The 22,116-nt window shown below is 45.7% G+C and overlaps 1 protein-coding gene across 2 annotated transcripts in view; it reads right to left on the reverse strand.

Moving 5' to 3' along the window:
* The window catches only part of FGFRL1 (fibroblast growth factor receptor like 1), a 181,004-nt gene that overhangs the window by 19,487 nt on the left and 139,401 nt on the right, over window positions 1–22,116 (reverse strand). For both annotated transcript variants that reach the window (XM_081191723.1, XM_081191724.1), the window contains exon 4: window positions 2,798–2,878. In XM_081191723.1, coding sequence (XP_081047849.1) covers window positions 2,798–2,878 — 81 coding nt within the window. The remainder of the gene's footprint in view (window positions 1–2,797; window positions 2,879–22,116) is intronic.

Here is a 22,116-nt window from a genome sequence, read left to right on the forward strand (position 1 = left end):
CCATGGCGGTTAGGCACTGGTTAAATTGGTGCTTGGAGGGGTAAGTGCCTACCCCTCCAAATGATGCGAATGGGAATTCCGTTAAAGGAAATCCAGGGGCTTGCCATTCTTTCGTCCTTGTCCCCGGAGTCGGACTTGGGCCGTGCAAGCCCCAACGGAACATGAGGGTGAGAGGTGTGGGTCTGTGTCCCAGCTTCATCTCTCACCCAATACTTGTTTCCCACGCTGGCTTCCGCTGGTATCCGGAAGGCCAGCTCTGTCCCTGAGGGCAAGGACAGATAGTCGGAACCAGTGCCTAAGCAACCACTCACATTTTTGTATTTGAATAAAGTTGTGGCCAAAATTATGCCAAAAACCTTAAACAAAAATTGATGTGTGAAGTGTGAATTATTGGGGGGCTACTGTGACTCAACACGCAAAGCGTGTTCTCCCTAGCAGAGAGCACGTGTTGCGGTTGGGAACAGGCCACCCTCCAGTGACTAGGCAAATTTAGTTGAATCCCGACCATTTAAATGGTTAAACTGGGTTGCTGGGGTGTTTTGATTGTTGCCAATTCGGAGGAGGGGTCAGAGTCTATATATACAGGGGCCAGACGTTGGCACGGCCTCTTGGCCGTTTTGCATCGGATCACCCGCCCTCCCTCCCTTTAATAGGGGGGTTTTTTATTTAAGCTGATCGCTTGACCTTGCTATGCCTGTCATGGTGTCGTTCGCCTTGGTGCGGGGGCACGGTAGGAATTTTGCCATCTGGCTGATTGGCTGGTGCCATTTGGTTTTTGCCTACTGCGTAGCAAATCGTCACAACTTGTAAGGTTGGCGGTTAGGCACTGGTTAAATTGGTGCTTGGAGGGGTAAGTGCCTACCCCTCCAAATGATGCGAATGGGAATTCCGTTAAAGGAAATCCAGGGGCTTGCCATTCTTTCGTCCTTGTCCCCGGAGTCGGACTTGGGCCGTGCAAGCCCCAACGGAACATGAGGGTGAGAGGTGTGGGTCTGTGTCCCAGCTTCATCTCTCACCCAATACTTGTTTCCCACGCTGGCTTCCGCTGGTATCCGGAAGGCCAGCTCTGTCCCTGAGGGCAAGGACAGATAGTCGGAACCAGTGCCTAAGCAACCACTCACATTTTTGTATTTGAATAAAGTTGTGGCCAAAATTATGCCAAAAACCTTAAACAAAAATTGATGTGTGAAGTGTGAATTATTGGGGGGCTACTGTGACTCAACACGCAAAATCTGTTCTGCTATTTTAAAAACAAGTGTTTCTAAGAGAAAACAGACAGCAAACACAGATGTTACGTTGCGGAGCGTGTGGTGGTTCTTAGTTATCTGCAAAACCAGCTGGAGGATTTCCACTTTGCAATAGTGTCTCTCATATTTTTGTGTTGTTTTTGTGTGTGTGTGGAAAACTCAGCTGTCAGTTTGAACTGTAGCAGGTATTGATTGCACACCAATTTAAACAATTACTCAGCTTAGGTAAATAGTCTTGAAGTATTTGTCCCTCTGTGTTTACCTTATTACTGCAGTGCATCATGGGTTAGAAACTTCAAGGTTGTTTAAAGAGTCATTAAACAAGACACAGAGGTGAACTGATGTTACAGGTTAAAATGTCACGAAAATACAGATAGAAAGAAAGATCACCCTATTGCAACAATGCAGATATTTTGGCAAGGAGAGTTTGAAATATGAGAATGCAGATTCTGCCAAAAATACAAGGTGCGAGCATATTACAGACATCTGAAGATTATTATTAATTCTAAAAACCATTATGAAGACATTGCCATGAATCATCATCTAAAATCATTAAACCTGACGAAGGACCCGTCAGGAGGGAGGAGGGAGAAAGGTTGTTTTCTGCTGCTCCAGAGAAGTGGACATGGAGCAATGGATCCAAACTACAAGAAAGAAGATTCCACCTAAACATTAGGAAGAACTTCCTGACAGTAAGAGCTGTTTGACAGTGGAATTTGCTGCCAAGGAGTGTGGTGGAGTCTCCTTCTTTGGAGGTCTTTAAGCAGAGGCTTGACAACCATATGTCAGGAGTGCTCTGATGGTGTTTCCTGCTTGGCAGGGGGTTGGACTTGATGGCCCTTGTGGTCTCTTCCAACTCTATGATTCTATGATTCTATGATGTCGTTAAATGGTCAGACATTGAAATGGCCACCTGAACTGTCAAAAGGAAGATTCACATCAGCTACCGTATTTTTCGCCCTATAGGGCGCACCGGCCCATAGGGCGCACCTAGTTTTTTTTGGGGGGGGGAATAAAGAAAAAAAATTATTTCCCCCCAGGCTGGGGAAGCCCGAGCTTCCCCTGACCCCAGCCCCCAGAACAGGCTGCTATCCGCAAGCCTTGGGAGCCCGGCAGGAACTCCCACCGGTCTCCCCAGGCTTGCGGATATCTGCCCGAAGCCCGGGACGCGCTCCACTGCGCTCCCCGGGTTTCGGGCTGCAGGCTGTTGTCTGCAAGCCTTGGGAGCCCGGCGGTGCGCACCGACCCCTCTCGCTCTCCAGGCTTCGGCGAAAGCCTGCATTCGCCCCATAGGACGCACACACATTTCCCCTTCATTTTTGGAGGGGGGAAAGTGCGTCCTATAGGGTGAAAAATACAGTAATTATTTACAATAATAAATCTTAATTACATTAAAAAAGACATCAGTCGAAGTCTATTTGGCTGCAATATGTGTTTGTTCCACAGGAATAATATCTTGCCAGTGAAGTCCCTGTTAACTGGAACTGTGTTCCGTCTTCTTATCCTCTAGCCATAACATAGCTAGTTATATTGAATGCGTCTTTGCTTACCCCAGAGCTTTCCAGAATGATCTTCAGATTCACTATTGGGAACTTCGGGCGCTAGACTCTCTCTTCCTGAACTTGCATCATCTAGATTCAACGACAGGGAAAGGAGGAACAGTTTAAAACATCATAAAGCAGCATCTGAACTGGAACGCAGCTGTGCTTTTGCAGGAACTCAATTAAATGGCACATTCCAACACGCTGAATATGTTTTTGCTACCTGCTGCCAGTTCAGTTTCTTTCCTGTTTTTTTAGCTTTTCAGCTGGCTACTAACATGATGGGAGATTAATTAATGCTTCCATTAATAGCGAACCAAAGCCCTTTTGTTTATGTTTACCGACTGGCGTTCCCAAGGAGGAGATGGAACTGTTTTACACTCCTTGCAAATGATGGCATAAATCAAAATTATAGCTGAGGAGGCAACTGAGACTTCTGGGAACCGGCCATGTTGGAGGCAACATTTCACAGAATTCAGAAAAATCCAGGAAGTGAAAAACTGCTTTATTTATTTTGAAGCTTACATGGTGCCTTTCTATAAATCTGTGCTTATTTGAGCCAATGAAACCGTTTGGGAGACCAGCAGTGGGGAAAAGCTGTGGCAAAGGGAAAGCATCAGTGCTGAATGTTACTTTATTGAGGACAAAGCAGATGTTGTTGTGCTTATGAGTATTAGACAAGGTGTGGGGAGACCTCGCTTCGAATCCTTGCTCAGACATAACACTCTCTCGGTGACCCTTGGCCACTTCACCACCTTTCAGCTTGACCTACCGTATTTTTCGCTCCATAAGATGCACTTTTCCCCTCCTAAAAAGTAAGGAGAAATGTGAGTGCGTCTTATGGAGCGAATGGCACTGCGCAGAGAGGTAGAGCTGCGCAGCGCCCCTTCAGCGAAGCGGGAGGAGGAACGGAGACCCTTCTGTTCCTCCTTCCGCTTTGCGGAAGGGGTGCTGCGCAACTCTCCCTCTCTGCGCAGCGCCTGTCCTGGAAGCCGGAGGAAGAACAGAAGGGGCTCCTTCTGTTCCTTCTCCAGCTTCGCTGAAGGGGCGCTGTGCAGTTCTCCCTCTCAGAGAGGGAGAACTGCGCAGCGCCCTTTCAGCAATGCACCATCCTGGCTTCTGCCTTAGCCGTGTGCGGCCTCTTCGGGCAGGGGGAGCCTTCATCCCGCTTCCCTGAAGAGGCTTGGCGCAGTTATCCTAGAAGCCAGAACAGCCACACGGTATCCCAGAAGCCAGATCCCTCTTGCTGTTCTGGCTTCTGGGATTCAGAATAATTTTTTCTTGTTTTCCTCCTCCCAAAACTAGGTGCGCCTTATGGTCTGGTGCATCTTTTGGAGTGAAAAATACAGTATTTCACAGGTGGTTGGGAGGATAACGTGGGGAACAATGTATGTTACTTTGTTTTTTTTTAATATATATATATATATATATATATATATATATATATATATATATATATATATATATATATTATTAAAGTTTTTAAAATATAACAATGAAAAAGGTTAAAAAAGAAAAAGAAAAACAAAATACAAAATACAACATAAGAACATTTAAAAAACAAATAATTTTCCATAACATATCTTTCATACACTTATTTCCTCCGGCCTCCTCATACCTCCCTTCTTTGTATTCCACTTCAATTTGTTAGTTCAGCAAATCATTACCATTAAGCTTTTACCCATTTATAAACCTTTTTTTTCGTGTCTCCTAAATCATTACAGCTGGAAACCCCTTAGTTTCTATCCAACATCCTTCTAACATTCATTAATTTTACAATATTTCTGTAAATAGCCTTTAAATTTCCAGGTATGCTACTTTGAGCTCCCCAGAAAAGGCAGGATGTGCATGTAATAAATTACTATCCTTATGCATAAAAGAAAGAAAGCACCACCCCATTGTTGCTGCCCCCCTGTTCTGTTCCATCTTGGTAAGGGGGATGGCTGCTACTGTTTTTAGGCCATCTCTGTGGCACCAACACTCAGTCTACCCTTCTGTATGTCCCATGCAAGGGCAACTCTGACAAGACCTGCATCTTGTACTTTGTCCTTCTAAAATCGGGATGCAGTGGAGGTTCTAAAAGGAAGAACACGCAACCAGGGGCATCCCACACCAAAGATACAATGGCCTAGTGTTCTTGAGGATGCTCTGGAAAACGCTCCCAACACAGAGCAGCAGAGTTCTGCCTACTTCACTTCTCAAAACTGGAAATTGCTTGCAGATTTTACCATTGCAAGTTTCTGCAACTCAAAAAGAACTTTATAAGGAACCATTCGGGGTATATTTGGAGCTGTTTGTTACAGGTAGCTAGTAGCAAAGCAAACCGACATATGGCAACAATATACTGGAAACGAGGATTTTGAAAACGCAGCGCCGAGCCCTGAAATCCTACAGGGGAAGACAGTAAAAAGATCCATTAAATGCCCACAGGACTTCCTTGCAGATTTTAAGCAGAGGTTTTGTCAATTAGAACTTAATCCTGCCCAGCCCTGTATAGCAAGGCTGGACTCCCCTCTTTTGTCTCCAGCCTCATGTTACAGTATGCCCACCAGAGTGCAGCCCCCTCCAGCCCCCAACTCCACTCAAGCACACCAACTAATTGGCATTCTCAGCTGCACTTGACAGGCTGCCAAGCCTTTCATGTGAACCAAATTGCTGTGAATGCGCCAGATCCTTTGAAGATCGCTGCTCGTTATCCAGCCAAATCCTCAAACTGTGGAGCTGCATGCAAGAATCAGGAAAGCTCTCCCCCAAAAATAAAAAGTTTGAAGGATGGGCGTGGGTGAATTAAAAATGCAGATAAGGTGAATATATTGAGCAGAAGGGTTTCAGAAAACATCATGGCAGGGGAAGGCCAGCATTTGCTGGAGTGGGGGAGGGATTGTGCCAGAGGTGACTGCTGAAATGTAGAGAAGGTGAACACTGTTGCTGTGTAAAAATAAAGAAATCTACAATCTAACTTTTATGCTCATATACAGGGTGGATGGATTTAAATCACTGCAAGAAGGGAATGAAATCAATTTTGATTTTGCAGCACTGTATACGGACAATTACACATATTTATTGGTCACAGTAGCAACTGAAACATAATCAGTTTGCATGCAGTAGACTTTTGCACTACATAATTGGATCAGCTTAAAGACAAGGGAGCAGTTGTCAAATTCATGGATTTATCTGTGCCTGTATGACAAGCAAGATGACTTCCTTGAAATCCCCAGAACGTTTCAGAAGGTGCTCATAGTTATTGAGAAGTGCAGTGTTTCCCCATGAAAGTAAATTTGCACATTGTTCTGTTAGTACAGTTATCATAACAGATTCCTAGGAAAAGGAACTCAATGCAAATCTCAGTCAAGCAGTTTGGGGTTTTTTAATTGGAATAAATGATTGTGGAGGTGGGATCAGCTGATTGTTGTGTGTCGAGGTCCCCAGGGCCACCCCAATAACTCGCACATCACACAGAAGTTTTTGTTTAAGATTTTTGGCATAATTTTGGCCACAACTTTATTAAAATACAAATTTGTGAGTGGTTGCTTAGGCATTGGTTGCGACTATCTGCCCCCACCATGGGGGACAGACTGACATTCCGCACGATGCGAAAGTCAGAATGGGGGAATACACTTGGGGGTTATGACGGAGCAGGGAACCTGCCCTCACCCCAAATGCAACCAGGAGCTCATTGCTATGGCCCGAGCCCCCTTGACAGAGTGGGCAAGCAATAGTTAGCTCCCAATTCCTTTAACGGAATCCCTTGCAGCAGCAGCATTAGAGGGGCAGGCACAGCCAATCCATGCCCCTCAACCAACCAAACCATAAACCAATGCCTAACCGTGAACCTTACAAGTTGTGACGATTTGCTACGCTGTAGGCAAAAACCAAATGGCCCCAGCCAATCAGCCAGATGGACAAAATTCCTACCAGGCCCCCGCTCCAAAGCAGACGACCCCATGACAGGCATAGCAAGGTCAAAGCGAACAACCCTATTCTAGGGAGGGAGGGACGGGCAATCCGATGCACGGGCGAAAAGAGGAAGCCCTAGCCTCGTGCAAGGAGTTTTACTATTTCTGGCTGTCAATCAATAAATGGCAACATTAACTTCTTCCCAACAACAAGGGAAGCCCCAATCGCATCAGTGGCCAACGATCAATTAGCCCGCCCCCCAACTTTGGAGTGTCCTGGCAGCCCCCACCGCAACACGTGCTCTCCATGAAGGAGAACACGCTTTCTCATAAAATACAACATTGTGTTTCCTGGATCCTACTTGTCAGCCTGGGAAGGAAAACTCTGATCCCTAAACTGCCTTGCGGCTACACTCATTCGTGAGAAAGTCTTTGGGAGAAGAAGAGGCTAAAGAGTAAGCCCTACACAAATCTGGAGTCCCTAAGGTGGTTGGATGGCTCCTTGTACGTCTCCTTCTAGAAACTTTCAGCCAAGCTGGTGTCAAATGCATCACTCTGCTTTCCTTGGGACCACATCGGCAAGGCCGAGAAGGGGGTGGTCTTGTCTTCCTTGCAGCCCAGGACCTCCATACCCACTGCCCAGATCTGTGCCCCAGGGAGGTCACTTTGGTGCTGCTAACACAGCAGTTTGACTTCATCCCTGGAGGAACACCCCATTGTCTTGGGACAGGCAGATCCAGCAACAACAACCACCACCTGTGATGGCTTAGGTATCATAGGAAACCACAGTAAATACTATGTGTGCACTGAGGCTAAATAATGCAGTGAATCATGGCGATTTGGAGTGAGTTTATCCTTATCCATGTTGAGCCATTAAGTCAACAAAGCACCCCGAGTTAGATCAAAGCTCCCACAAAGCTTGGTGTTGCTCTGTTTTTCTGTCCACGATCTCTCTGTGTTTTTGTCTGTCTCTGTTTCTCTACTGTAGTTCCATGGGCTTTTTCAAGAAAACAAGGTAGACTCAGGAGACTAGGCCTAGAGAGCACAACAACTCATCCTGGTAGATACTGCCCCTATGAGGCAGTTATGGGGACTAAGGTCCCTACTTTCCCACAGCTGTCTTAAATTCCCTCCTCCCCTGGGTCCTTCCCTAGCAATCTGAGACTATGCCGCAATGCCTGTCTTTGCCCCGCCCTCTTCATACCTCTGCGGGTTCTGGGAAACATGGGGGGGAGGGGAGCTGGTCACAGCAGGAAAGGGAGACACCCCCCAGCTTCTTCACCAGCCTGATTCATCCCTGCCTCTTGCTCCCCCTGCTTTCCAGCCTCCACTTTGGCCTCTGCTTCTGCTCCTCCCTCTGGCACAGACTCCTCCTGCTCACAAAACCTGGTTACTTCTACAGCTTCCAATACCTCCTCCTCCCAGTCTTCTCCATCTTCTCCCTCTGACCATCCGCCGTCGTCCCACCACCAACCTCCGAGCTCTGAGCCTTCTTCCCTTGAGGGCTCCCCAGCTGGCGTCTCCCACCACTACTCGGAAGCCAGCCAGTCAATGACATCATGTGGAACGAGAGGCGGAGGAAGAATGAGGCAAAGGCTAATATCTCCACATATTTGATACAAAACAACAATAAGGCTATTCCAAAGGAGCAGCTCTCTGCCATCAAGAGATCTAGTGTCGTTTAAAGTATTTCCCTAAACATTTTTAGTGGTCTTCCTTTCATGTGAAAAGTGTGTGGAATTAGGGTGCACCCTCCCTCAGTTTTTAAAATCTTTTTTAAGGAAACATAGTAGGGAATTCCATGTGCATTACACATTGTGTGAAATAATGCCAATCCAACTCACGACGACATCATTTTATAAAGCTGCCTCATGCTTTCCCCAAACATCATTCTTCCCATCCTCATCCCACAAAGTTAAAGAGCTCTAAAACACATTAAGTCTTCTGTATTGGGCAAATACTCTGGCTTATTGTGATCTACTTGAAGCCCTTCACAGTTTAAAGCAGCACAGTAAATCAGAAATTATGAGTCTTCATGCATGCATTTTCCAAACCACAGCTACTACCACTTTTTCCCAGGAACTTGAAAAGATGCTGTTGCTAATATGCATCTAATTAAACTGGCTGCCTATCCTTCACTTCCTTGCTATCAAACTGAATGTTCACTTGGATGAAAATGCAAATGTGCATTCTAATCCCTATCAAGATAAACACCTGGACAGGGCCGTCTTCAGCATATGCATATGGGGTGCAACAATCCACCCAGCGCCCCCAAATTTAGTTTAGCTGTCCCCAGATTTTTTAGGGAGGGGGTGAACTCACTGTTTGGCTCCCCCTCCCCCCAAAAAAGCTCAAGTTGTTCACTTTTTTGGGGGGGGGAGGAAAATTGCTCACCTGTAACAACGATGCAGCGGAAATAACTGCTTTTGTTTCCTGACTCGTCAGGAATATTTGACGCTACGGAGTAGCAGAGCGAAGGAAGGGGGGAGGGGACTTTCGTTCCATTGCTTTTCACTGCCGCCAATCGAGAGAGACCGGTATACAGTAGGTATACATTTGGTGCCCCCCAGAATTTGGCGCCCAGGTGCACTGCACCCCTTGCACCCCCAGGTAAAGATGGCCATGCACCTGGATGCACACCCCAGTGTTCCACTGAAAGCAAAGTACAGTGGTGCCCCGCAAGACGAATGCCTCGCAAGACGGAAAACTCGCTAGACGAAAGAGTTTTCCGTTTTGGAGGTGCTTCGCAAAACGAATTTCCTATGGGCTTGCTTCGCAAGACGACAATGTCTTGTGAGTTCCTGCTGGGTTTTTTTCCTTCCCCCCCCCTTTTTTCTAAGCCGCTAAGTAGCTTATCAGCTGATCCAATCAGCAGATAAGCCGCTAAAAGCCGCTAATAGCGCCAATCCGCTAATCCTTCAATGGGCTTGCTTCGCAAGACGAAAAAACCGCTAGACGAAGAGAATCACAGAACGGATTCTTTTCGTCTTGCGAGGCACCACTGTATTGCAGGTAAGACAGAATCTGTGCTTAAATATGCATTTAGAGGCACATCTGGTTGGGTCCACAGAAAGCCCAACAATACAGACCAATCTAGTGAGTTATAAGCATGCAGAAGAAGGTGGCTAGCCATGTGCAAAGCTCCTTAGATGGTTTCGGTGGGAAAGCTCTGGGTCTAGGAATTGGTAAGAGGCGTATGAAAGGGTTGGGGAAAGGGGTATTACATGGTAGGAACAAAATGCACAACAGCAAACATTCACACTTGCATGTTTTCATTACTCATTTTGGCAGCTGGGATAATGGGATGCGTTTTCAGGGTGGTATCTCAAGATTCCACTGATGCCCTGATTGAAACTGATGCAATTGCCACACTTGTGACGCCTAGATCCTAGAACTTGAAGAAAAACAAACAGAGCAGATCAACCAATGTGAAGAGCTGCAATAACTTTGTGCTTAACATTCAGAAACCATGTTTGCAGAATTGGTTGTTTCCCTAATATTATGTTAATTGAGGTGTTTGCTTGTTTTTTGTTTGAGGCTCACGTTACATTTTCTAGTGCACTCTCTGTAGTTGGTTTCTAGTTCTTCTGCCTTTGAATTTCATCAGTTTATTGCAAAACAAAGAATGGCAGATTTAGCTGCAAACGCAGGCCTTACAGAAAGGCAAACCAGCTGTCCTTTCTGGCGAGCAACAAACTTTCCATAGCTTTAGTGGCAGTATAATGGAGGCACCAGCCTGTTCGTTGCTTCTTCTTTTTTGCTATAGCTGAGAAGAGATTTTTCTCCCTTGAATTCCAAGTAGTCACAAAGAACCCTGCTAGGAAAAGCAATAAAATTCTGCTAAATAGATAAATTTTGACTTCCACTGAAAACTAACAGGAGGAAAGCAAAGACTCCAGAATACCCTGAGGACAAAGCTTAATACGCCAAAATTAACATTACAAAATCGATATATCTAATTGAATCCCATGTGCAAATTAGAAGAGAAATGGGGGGGAGGGGGATTTGAGAGGACAGCAGAAATCTCTGTCCTTGTTGAAAGAATGTGTGTTGGGAAGAACCAGATCCTTCTCCTTGCCCCAAATCCTCCTACAGCCATACTTTCTACAGAAAAGGCAACAGATGAATTGCCTGGAATCATCTGATGGATTGCTTGGCTTGTTCTTAGAGCAACTGTGCTGATGTTATGTTTTGTTGTTGTTGTTGTTTAGTCATTTAGTCATGTCCGACTCTTCGTGACCCCATGGACCAGATCACGCCAGGCACTCCTGTCTTCCACTGCCTCCCGCAGTTTGGTCAAACTCATGCTGGTAGCTTCAAGAACACTATCCAACCATCTCGTCCTCTGTCGTCCCCTTCTCATCTTTCCCAACATCAGGGTCTTTTCCAGAGAGTCTTCTCTTTTCATGAGGTGGCCAAAGTATTGGAGTCTCAGCTTCGGGATCTGTCCTTCCAGTGAGCACTCAGGGCTGATTTCCTTCAGAATGGAGAGGTTTGTTCTTCTTGCAGTCCATGGGACTCCCAAGAGTCTCCTCCAGCACCATAATTCAAAAGCATTAATACTTCGGCGATCAGCCTTCTTTATGGTCCAGCTTTCACTTCCATACATCACTACTGGGAAAACCATAGCTTTTACTATACGGACCTTTGTTGTTATATACTGTACTTCATATGTGAACATCCTAGTCCATCCACATCTTAGACCTCAGCTAGCTAAGCATCTTCAACTGGCCTTGTATCCATAAGAAATCGATGTGTACTCATCTCCGGTGAGGCAGGAGTGAAGGCAAGCAGGTGGTTAACTTCTCCGGTAGTAGTGTATGGGCCAGGTGTCTAAAAATGGGGTGGTCATTACTATCTGAGATGAACAGATGATGTCAACTTGGAGGAACATATTAAAATTATCAAGTCTTGTTGGCCGTCAATAAGGAGTAGCTTTAAGATGGTGCTGACATTTAGAGGTCTACGTATTTGGAAGGCAGGATGCTGACTGGAGTAGCGCTATTGATTTACAACAGGAATGCTACCTCAACAGAGATATGATTGATCAGTATCAGATAGCAGGCTTAATGAAGAAAATTTTAGTATATGTTAAACACACTTTATCCTCTATGAACACATACCACACTTTGGCCTTTATGAACAATTTTATCCACAATTAAAATCAAAAGTACAGTGGAACCTCTACCTGTGACTATAATCTGTTCCGGAGGTCCATCCAGAGGTTGAAACGGGTCGCTGGGAGAGGCAGCGTTGTGCGCAGGTGCACGTGGCAATTGCCCACTTCTGCGCATGTATGAAAGGTGATCACCGCTCCTGCCCATGCGCAGATGGTGTCAAACCCGCCAGTTACTTCTGGGTTTGCAGCGGACGTTGGGTGAAATGGACACAAGCAGAGGCGGATGTAAGAAGAGGTTTGACTGTAATATCTGATCTGCACCTTTTCAGCCACGCTTCCAAAAGTTATGAATCTTTTCTAGTCATTAAATTTGAGCGCTCCTGGTCCCAAATTAAGCAAAAAAATGTGAAGATTATAGCCTCAAAATGGATATTATTATTATTATGATTAGTAGTATACATAATTAAGCCCATGTATACGTGTGTGGGAGAAAATTACTCATTACCACTGGCCAATGTGGCTTCGTACCAGGGTCACAGGCTATCAAAAAAATATTATGGTTTATCCATTCATTCTGGAGGATATAGCGACAAAGCCAGTAATCCCGGTGCCACTTTTGGAGGCAAGAAGACTCCCAACTTTGAGGGCAGCAAAGAAAGAAAGAAACCCCCTAGAGGAGATTCCAAAGGAGTCCCTAACTAATCCTGCTCTGGAAGAGATTGTGCAAAAAAGCCCAAGGGAATATCGTTGAGAATAGCTCTGCCTGCCCTTTTGCTTGCTGACCAGAAGAGGACCTCATCCTGGAACAATCTGCTGCAGAACCCTCCACACCTGGAAGGGGACAATGGAGATCAATCTTGTAATGCCTTATGCCAGGCATCCTGAAATTTGGCCCACCAGCCAAATTTTTAGGACTATAACTCCCATCATCCCTAGCTAACAGGACCAGTGGTCAGGGATGATGGGAACTGTAGTCCCAAAACAGCTGGAGGGCCGAGTTGAGGATGCCTGCCTTATGCAAATGAGCGGAGTGGCCCATATAGCTGCTGTTGTACAGATAGGGGAGCGCTGGTCTTCAGCAGCAGTAATGGTGTACTTGGGTGCAAGCCTTTACTTTCTCCCATATTAGCTAATGGTTGCCATTCACTCCTATGTGGAAAAGGAACACACTGCACTTAACAGTATTGTGGCTGGAGTAAAACCTACCCCTTACTGGCCCAGGCCCACTGACAGGGGTCCTGCAAGGAGACCTCATACATATCTGAGCATCTCACAAGCAAGGGTCTCTATAGGCTGTCCCTCCAAGATGCACAAGACCCTCCAAGTGTCCCTATTTTCCAGGGACAGTCCTGGATTTACAGAAGCCATCCCAGTTTCTGATTTGGACCTGGAATGTCCCGCTTTTCCTTAGGATGTCCCTATTTTCATCAGAGAAATGTTGGGAGGGTATGGAGTCATCTGAAGGCAGTCCTGTATAGGGAAGCTTTTAAATATTTAATATTTTTTTATATGTTTTATGTAATATTTTATATGTTTTATATGTTTAATATATGTTTTTATATATGCTGGAAGTCACCCAGAATGGCTGGGGCAACCCAGTCAGATGGGCAGGATATAAATAGTAAAAAGATGTTGTTGTTGATGATGATGATGGAATAGGATGTTACTATTTTCATCGGAGAACTGTTGGGGGGGTATGCGTCCTATTGACAGGTATTTTGCTAGCTGTATTGAACAGGGAAAAAACAACAACACATATTTGAGTGAATTGTTTGGTTTTGGATAAATCTGAACAAAAAACCTTTCTAAGCTATTCCTGAGTCTGGAATGGAAAGATTTGTACTTGGCTTTCAGAAGATCTTTGCTTTAGACAGCAATGAGCAACTTGGTTTAAGCTAGCAACAGATTCTGGTCAGGATTCGTTTATTCAGTTAAAAACACAACCCCTGCATTTCTCTGTAGTCCACATAGTAGTTCAGATTTGTAATGGGACAATGCCAGTCCCTGCACTGACTGGCTTGTGGCTGGCTTTGGCGCTTTTGATGTCAGGGACCTTGAAAGCCCCATTTCACAGATGAACCAGCTTTGCATAAATAAACAAAGTGACCTTTGAACTAAAGCCTGAGACCTGAGCGCACTTCAAAGACCGTGTGTGTGTGTGTGTGTGTGTGTGTGTGTGTGTGTGTAGAATGAAGCAATCAGCAAGCATCATTAATGCAGCTGCTGGCTCAAAGCACAACTCCTTGGAATAGCGCAACTCTTTAAAAGAACAAGGGGTGTGAGCGAATAAAGAGGAGAACGAGAAAGGGTGGGCAAGGAATGAGAGGAGAGGGAAAGTGACGTAATCTGGTCAGGCTTGAAAAACCTTAATGAGGAATTCTCTCAGGAATAAATGAAAGATCTAGCACGACGCCACTTAGACATTTGTTAGGAAACCTCAAAGCAAGGTCCAAATCATACTTTGCTTCCTATTGCAATCATGGCAGGACAATCTTGAACCCTCTTTGCTTATGTTCAATTTACATTAGCCTGACATACAAGGCCAAGATCTCTGGATCCCTTGGTGGGCCAATTAAGAATGGGCCTGCACTGAAGAATGTGGGTATCTTGTCAAGGTGTATTGTTTCATTATACCTACACACCTAGCCTTATTGTGCTCTCCCTGTGGCTTCATCTTGAACCCATTAATTTTTTGAACAATGGAACCACATCTCTTTTAAGAAAAGGCTCTGCTGCAGAAAAAAACAAAACCCTTAATAGCGTCCAGGTCAAGGGAAGTGACAGTACAGTGGTACCTCTGGTTGCGAACGGGATCCGTTCCAGAGCCCCATTCACAACATAAGCAGAACGCAACCCGCGTCTGCGCATGCGCGGGTTGCAATTCACCGCTTCTGCGTATGCGCGTGACATCATTTTGTGCGTCTGCGCATGCGTGAGCGTCAAAACCTGGAAGTAACCCTTTCCGGTACTTCTGGGTCGCCGCGGGACGCAACGGGAAAACGCTCAACCTGAAGCAAACGTAACATGAGGTATGACTGTACTACTCTTTTCGGCCTTTGTCAGACCACACCTGGTATGCTGCATCCTATTCTGGGTACCACAATTTAAGAAGGATGTTGACAAGCTGCAAGGTGTGCAGAGGAGGGCAACCAAGATGATCAAAGTTCTGGAAACCTAGTCTCATTAGGAACAGTTGAGGGAATTGGGTATATTTAGCCTGGAAACGAGGAGAGGAGATATGATAGCCATCTTCAAATATCTGAAGGGCTGTCACATGAAAGACGGAGCAAACTTGTTTTCTCCTGCTCTGGAGGGTAGGACCGGAACCAATGGATTCAAGTTACAAGAAAGGAGATTCTGAGTAAACATCAGGTGGAACTTTCTGGCTGTTAAGAGCTGTTCGACAGTAGATCGGACTCCTTCAGAAGGTGGTAGACTCTCCTTCCTAGGCGGTTTTTAAAGCAGAGGTTGGATGGTCATCTGTTATGGGTGCTTTAGTTGAGATTCCTGCATTTCAGGGGGTTGGACTACATGACCACCAGAGTCCCTTCCAACTCTACTATTCTATGATTCTATGGCTCATAGGTGTTGTAGCCCTAAAGGGCCACAGGTTTCCCTTGCCTGGCCTAAAGGAGTCCCAAGGACCTTCTACAGACCCAACATATGCAACAGAAAAGGGAAGCAGTATCTTGTCATAACTTGCCATAGCTACAAGAACACAGTATCTTGTCATAACTTGCCATAGCTACAAGAACCCCGTCATGGTGCTAATTTGAGCTACTCTTTCCATTACAGATAACAATTCCGCAGAGAAAAAGATTTATGCTATATTGAGACAAAAAACACAAGCAGGGCCTTTTAAATACTGTGTTATGAATGAAGTGGTATATAGTGAAAACATTCCGAATAATGCCACCTGTTTTTATTAATAATATTAAATTTCCTGCTTCTGGGATTGCAATCTATTTTAATAAACATTTTTTTGCCTACTCTTCTGCGAGAAGTTGACTACTATGGTATATTATTACACGCTAACTGCTGAAGTTTAAAATGGATAAGGAATCTGTATCCAAAAACAGCAATTTGTAAGCCATAATCTCATACCAATCTAATTAATGTGATACCTGAGATGTGTTTCTTTTGAGACACAGGAGTCCAAGTGGCTGAAATTGCCAGAAACACTGAAGGGTGAAACTGGGGGCAAAAGGATGTTTACCACCATTTTAAAAAGGCATTGGTGCAAGTCACAAAGACAATCCAATGGACTGGTTTCCGCAGTGGTAAATCATAGCTTCAAAGCCAGGTTAAGGTGGGTTGGGGCCACCACTAAAAGGGGGTTAAAAACATCCACTTTTTAAGACCTCGGGGATAGCTACAGCCTGCTATCCAAGCAACTCACTCATCAACTGTTTTGACTTGAAAGCTCATTGAAAAACACTGAAAAACAGAAGCAGCCATGCTGGTTCACGAAAATTGCTTAGCACAGGAATCACCAATAACCCTTGTGATTTTGGGGGGTTTATATGGCAGGCCCTTCTTTTGTATGTGTCCTGTATGAGAATGGGAGAGAGGGTGGGGAGTGAGAGGGAGGTATGTACAGATGAGTTGTCTGCAGGGAAGAGCTGCATAATTAATATTGGCTCGTGTGCTTTTTAACTTGTTCATAAACATTCTAAAGTTAGGACTGAGCAGTGAGTTTGAGGGTGACACTAAATTGTCCAGGGTTGTTAAAACAAAATGGGAATTGTGAAGAGCTCCAGTAAGATTTCTCCAAACTGGGCGGGGAAATGGCAAATGCCATCCAATCTGAACAAGTGTAAAGGGATGCATGTGAGGGCAAAATTTCTCAGTTTCACATGTGTCACAGGGTCTGAACTGGTGGTGACTGACCAGGAACAAGGGTTGTAGTGGAGAGCCTGACAAAGATGTTGACCCAGTGTGTGGCAGCTGTGAAAAATGCAAATTCCGTGTTAGGGATTATAAGGAAAATGAAGGCTGTCCATGTCATAAGGGCATTAGGCAAATCTACGGAGTAACTGAACTTGTTAGCACAAGTTGCTTTATCCCACCCACCCACCCCTCACCCCATGGCAGCAATTTTGTGACTGGCAACCACAGCATTTTATCAAATTTCAGAATGTGCTCACTGGCCCAAAAATGTAGCCTCTGGCTTTAGAAGGTTGCCTTTACATTTTGCTTCATAACTCTTCTCCTAGGAGAGTTAGAGGCGAGAGAGACCGAAAGACAGACAGACAGACAGACAGCAAGCAAGTGTAATCACTCCAATTGTACCATTATAATCTGACTCTGCATAGTTTAAAACACACTTTGGTGTAATGAGCATGAACACACTCCTGGCTGTGCCATGTGGGGGAAGAAATATGCCAGGAACCAAAATGCCAGAGTTTGGCTTTTTGCTGGGCTTGCGGTATGTTTTCACTCATTTGTCTGGAGAGATATGTGAACCCAGGTTCACATACAGTGGCAAGCCTAGAGTCTGGTTTGTTTCGGGTTCGTTTCAGCACCTGGAGCATAGTCCAGAGTGTGGAAAGAGCAAAGGTAAGTTTATTTTAAGCTACAATTTAGTATTGCCAGCAAACATGGCAACAGACTTAATTCATAGGATTCTGAAATCCTACGAAACTGACATTAGATTAACAAATGCTAAATTTATTCATTAATCTATTTTTGTGAATCCAGAACCCATATGCATTCTCTGGATAGCTCGAGTTCAAATAATTGAAGGTCAGGCCAATTTTCTGCTCTACAGTTCCTAAGGCTCATTACTTGAACTTCAACATTGTTCCTGCTCTGCAGGGGGTGCTTGCAGTGCAATTGTTATTTTATTTATGATATGCAACAACAATCACATTACACGGTCATTGCAGAAGGTAAAGGTAAAGGGACCTCTGACCGTTAAGTCCAGTCACAGACGGCTCCTGCCTCATCTCGCTTTAATGGATGAGGGAGTTGGCGTTTATCTGCAGACCGTTTTTCCAGGTCATGTGGCAAGCATGACTAAGTCCCTTCTGGCAAATCAGAACAGCTCATGGAAACGCTATTTACCTTCCCGCCGGAGTGGTACCAATTTATCTACTTGCACTTTGAAGTGCTTTCGAACTGCTAGGTTGGCAGGAGCAGGGACCGAGCAACAGGAGCTCACCCCATTGCGGGGATTCGAACCGCCACCCTTCCGATTGGCAAGCCCTGGCTCTGTGGTTTAGACCACAGCACCACACAATGCAGAAGGAGAGCATAAATTCTTCAAGAGGAGGAAAATACCAGGTTGTTCAACTTTCCCACTCCAGCGGGAAGGTAAACAGCGGGAAGGTAAACAGCGTTTCCGTGCGCTGCTCTGGTTTGCCAGAAGCGGCTTAGTCATGCTAGCCACATGACCTGGAAGCTGTACACCGGCTCCCTTGGCCAATAAAGCAAGATGAGCACCGCAACCCCAGAGTCAGCCATGACTGGACCTAATGGTCAGGGGTCCCTTTACCTTTACCTTTACCTAAATGTATGCATATCACTGACCAAGGGGCTCCATGCACTGCACATCCTCTTATGGGCTCTTCCCCAGTCATTAGTACCATGCCAGCAATGAGAGCACTGGGAACCACCAGGTGAGGCCAGGCAGGCCACTGAAAGGAGATGCCTCTTGTGTTGAGGCTGCCATGGGCAGTACAGAGGGAAGTGACTGCAGAAAAGTCTGTAGCTTTGCACAAATTCACAGAAACCACAATGCCTTTCTTGAATTCTTTCTAAGCAGTGTGAGAGGGTTTGGCCTAGAGAGGCCATTTGCAACTACACTCACTGGAACATGCTGGAGGTGGGAGGATTGGCTCTTACAAATGGATCCTATTGAAAAACAAATGGCAATCTACATGAAAGCTCAGCACTTGGCAAACATTTTTTACAGGGCGGAATGAAAATAGCTTCCCACACAGTGTAAAATAACAAATTTGAATCTTGAGCTATGAAAATAAGGGCACCACATGGCTATAGTTTAAAATAAAACCCAAGCCATAAAAAGCAAAGGGAGATGCATGCACAATGTTACACTTAAAAATACTGTACCCACAGTAGCAAAAATAAGGCGGTTGTCTTTTCAGGGAACTTTCATAACCATTACTACATGGCAGATTAAGAGCTTTATAAATGTAAAGACCGTTTGCCTGTTCACATCCAGTCTTCTCAGCACTGACGAATGGAAGAGCAATACACATAAAAGGATTCCTTAGAATTATATAAAGTGGTGCAATGCAAAGAACGGAGATTATGCTACAAAAAGATTCCCAAGCATTATTTCTATATGTCCATATAATGACATTTCAGACTATTGGTAGCCCCTCATTCGTATGCCATATTAAAGAACAGCATTACAGAATACTTTCTCTAGCCCTGAGCGATTCTCTTCCTTGGTGTTTCTCCAACTTGAACCCCCAGCTGTTGTTGGACTACAAGTCCCACCATCCCTAGCTAGCAGGACCAGTAGTCAGGGATGATGGGAGTTGTAGTCCAGCAATTGCTGGGTGAGAGCATCGTGGACACTGCTGCTGGCCATGGGTGGATCTTCCTCATGGCCTGCGTGGAATGGGGTATAGGAAGCAGCCCAGAGTTCCTGAACCCAGACTGAGGAAGAAAAGTGCCACCTGAGAGTTCTGCCGGGGATTCCCTTCACCCGCATCCCTGGAGATTGCAATGAAATTGGGTGTACAAGGGCGCACTGCTCCAGGTGTCCAGGCCATGTCCTTTCAAGGCAACGCGCTCCTGGGCAATGGCAATGGTTGGAGGAACACCTGCCTGCGAGGTGTTCAGGGAGCTTTACCTCTGAATGGTGGTCAAGTGCTCACCATGTGTGGGAGACATTGCTATTGGCTGATGGGAGAACAGAGCAGTGCCGCAATATAGCTTCTGCAAGACTCGGTACTTTCATCTGATATAACAAAGGGCTGGGGAGGAGACTGGAGACAGTTGTGGCAGCTATACCTTGTGGCACAGTTGCCTCGTCCCCTAGCTCACCAATGCTGGGTGCTCTGTCCTGGTATTCTGAGTTGTGGCAGAGGGAGCAGTGCTTACTTTTCAGCCTTTGCATCTGGAATCCCAGGGCGAAGTATCTGTTAAGGTTCTAGCCAAAGCCTGTTGTCTATGTGCTTCACCTTCCTATGTGCGTTCTGGAGATGGGCTGCTTTGTGTGAAGTGCCTCCTCTCTCCCCCCCCCCCCACTATGTGAGTGTGTGTATGTGCCTTGTTGCTGGGGTCAAGTTCAGTGTTTACATGGGTACAGTATTTGGTGCAACCAGTATATGCTGCAGAGCAGAGCCGTCTTTCCTATGGGGCTTACTGGCACGTTGCGCCAGGGTGCTTGCCTCTCAGGGGCGCCCCAGCGAGTGGGGGAGCTGGGCAGCTTTGCCGGTGGCCTCCCCTATCCCTGCACGCCCGCCAGCTGTGCCCCATCAACCATATGGCTGGTGGGCATGTAGCTTCCTTCCCAAGCCTCCGCAGGAGGAGAGCAATCCCTGCAGAGGCTTGGGGAAAGGTCGACAACTCTGGGGAAAGGTGCTGGAGGGATCTTTGAACCATGGCGCCGGATATGCTTAAGACGGCCCTGCTGCAGGGTTGTGCAAAGGAAATATGCTGGCCTGGCCTGGCGGCACCGTATCTTCCCAGCAGTGTCCATTTACCTTGCATGGCGGCAGTGTAGGGTAGTTTCAGCCATTGTTAGAACCCCTCAGTCAGCACAACTGAGGTACTGGGCTGTCCTTTAAACTATCCCCAAGATCCACCAGTAGATTCCTATCCACCTTCTGCTCATCCTGACTCTACAACAAACACTTCTCATCAAACATTTGGTGCTGCAGACCAAAGCAAGGAGTGCCTGGCGCTAAGTGCCTACTCAGCGCTGAGATTTATGGGTCAGGCAACAGGAGGAAGGACACAGGATTCTCCTTCAGTTCCTCGTACGCATTCTCTTCTACAGCTGCTGGGAGTAACTTTAGCAAACATCAAGGAGAACAGGAGGTTTACTGAATTAAAATATTTAACATACTGGCTAGTCATCATTCCCTTTGAAACCAATATCCATCTGGGATTTGACTGGATGAAGGCTGCAGCAGTCTTGCCATACCGTGTCCCAAAAAAGTTAAGAAGGGAAGCACATTGTTGTATACTACATGCGAATTCCATGGAGGAAGAGGGCCAGAGTGCAGCTGTATGTAAAAGTCGTTCATCTTTCAGGACCTCACCTCTGACAGCAATCAGACATGTGTTGCTTATTTAAATAACCCTGAATACTAATAACGTTATCACTGTCTGTTTTATTTAAATCAATCACTCTCTTATTCATAATTGCCAAAGAGCACCCACCACTGGTTCAGATTCAGGATACTGTCAGAAAACAGAAATTAGATCTCAGGACCAGGCATGCATTTTGATTGAGCAGCTGTTGTCAAAATATGATATCACCCAATCATTATCCAATAACTGTAATATTTACATCAGGAATGGGGAACCCACCGTATTTTTCGCTCGATAAGACGCACCAGACCACAAGACGCACCTAGTTTTTGGAGGAGGAAAACAAGAAAAAAAAAATTCTGAATCTCAGAAGCCAGAACAGCAAGAGGGATCGCTGTGCAGTGAAAGCAGCAGTCCCTCTTGCTGTTCTGGCTTCTGGGATAGCTGGGCAGCCTGCATTCGCTCCATAAGACGCACACACATTTCCCCTTAATTTTTAGGAGGGAAAAAGTGAGTCTTATAGAGCAATCATGGCCACTGGTCCCATCACCTCCTGGCAAATAGAAGGGGAAGAAATAGAGGCAATGAGAGATTTTACTTTCTTGGGCTCCATGATCACTGCAGAAGGTGACAGCAGCCATGAAATTAAAAGACGCCTGCTTCTTGGGAGAAAAGCAATGACAAACCTAGACAGCATCTTAAAAAGTAGAGACATCACCTTGGCAACAAAGGTCCGTATAGTAAAAGCTATGGTTTTCCCAGTAGTGATGTATGGAAGTAAAGAAGGCTGATTGGCGAAGAATTGATGCTTTTGAATTACAGTGTTGGAGGAGACTCTTGAGAGTCCCATGGACTGCAAGAAGAACAAACCTCTCCATTCTGAAGGAAATCAGCCATGAGTGCTCACTGGAAGGACAGATCGTGAAGCTGAGGCTCCAATACTTTGGCCACCTCATGAGAAGAGAAGACTCCCTGGAAAAGCCCCTGATGCTGGGAAAGATGGAGGGCACAAGGAGAAGGGGATGACAGAGGACGAGATGGTTGGACAGTGTTCTTGAAGCTACCAGCCTGAGTTTGAC

This window comes from Podarcis bocagei, assembly GCF_964188305.1.
Source record: "Podarcis bocagei genome assembly, chromosome: 4".
Lineage (NCBI taxonomy): Eukaryota > Metazoa > Chordata > Lepidosauria > Squamata > Lacertidae > Podarcis > Podarcis bocagei.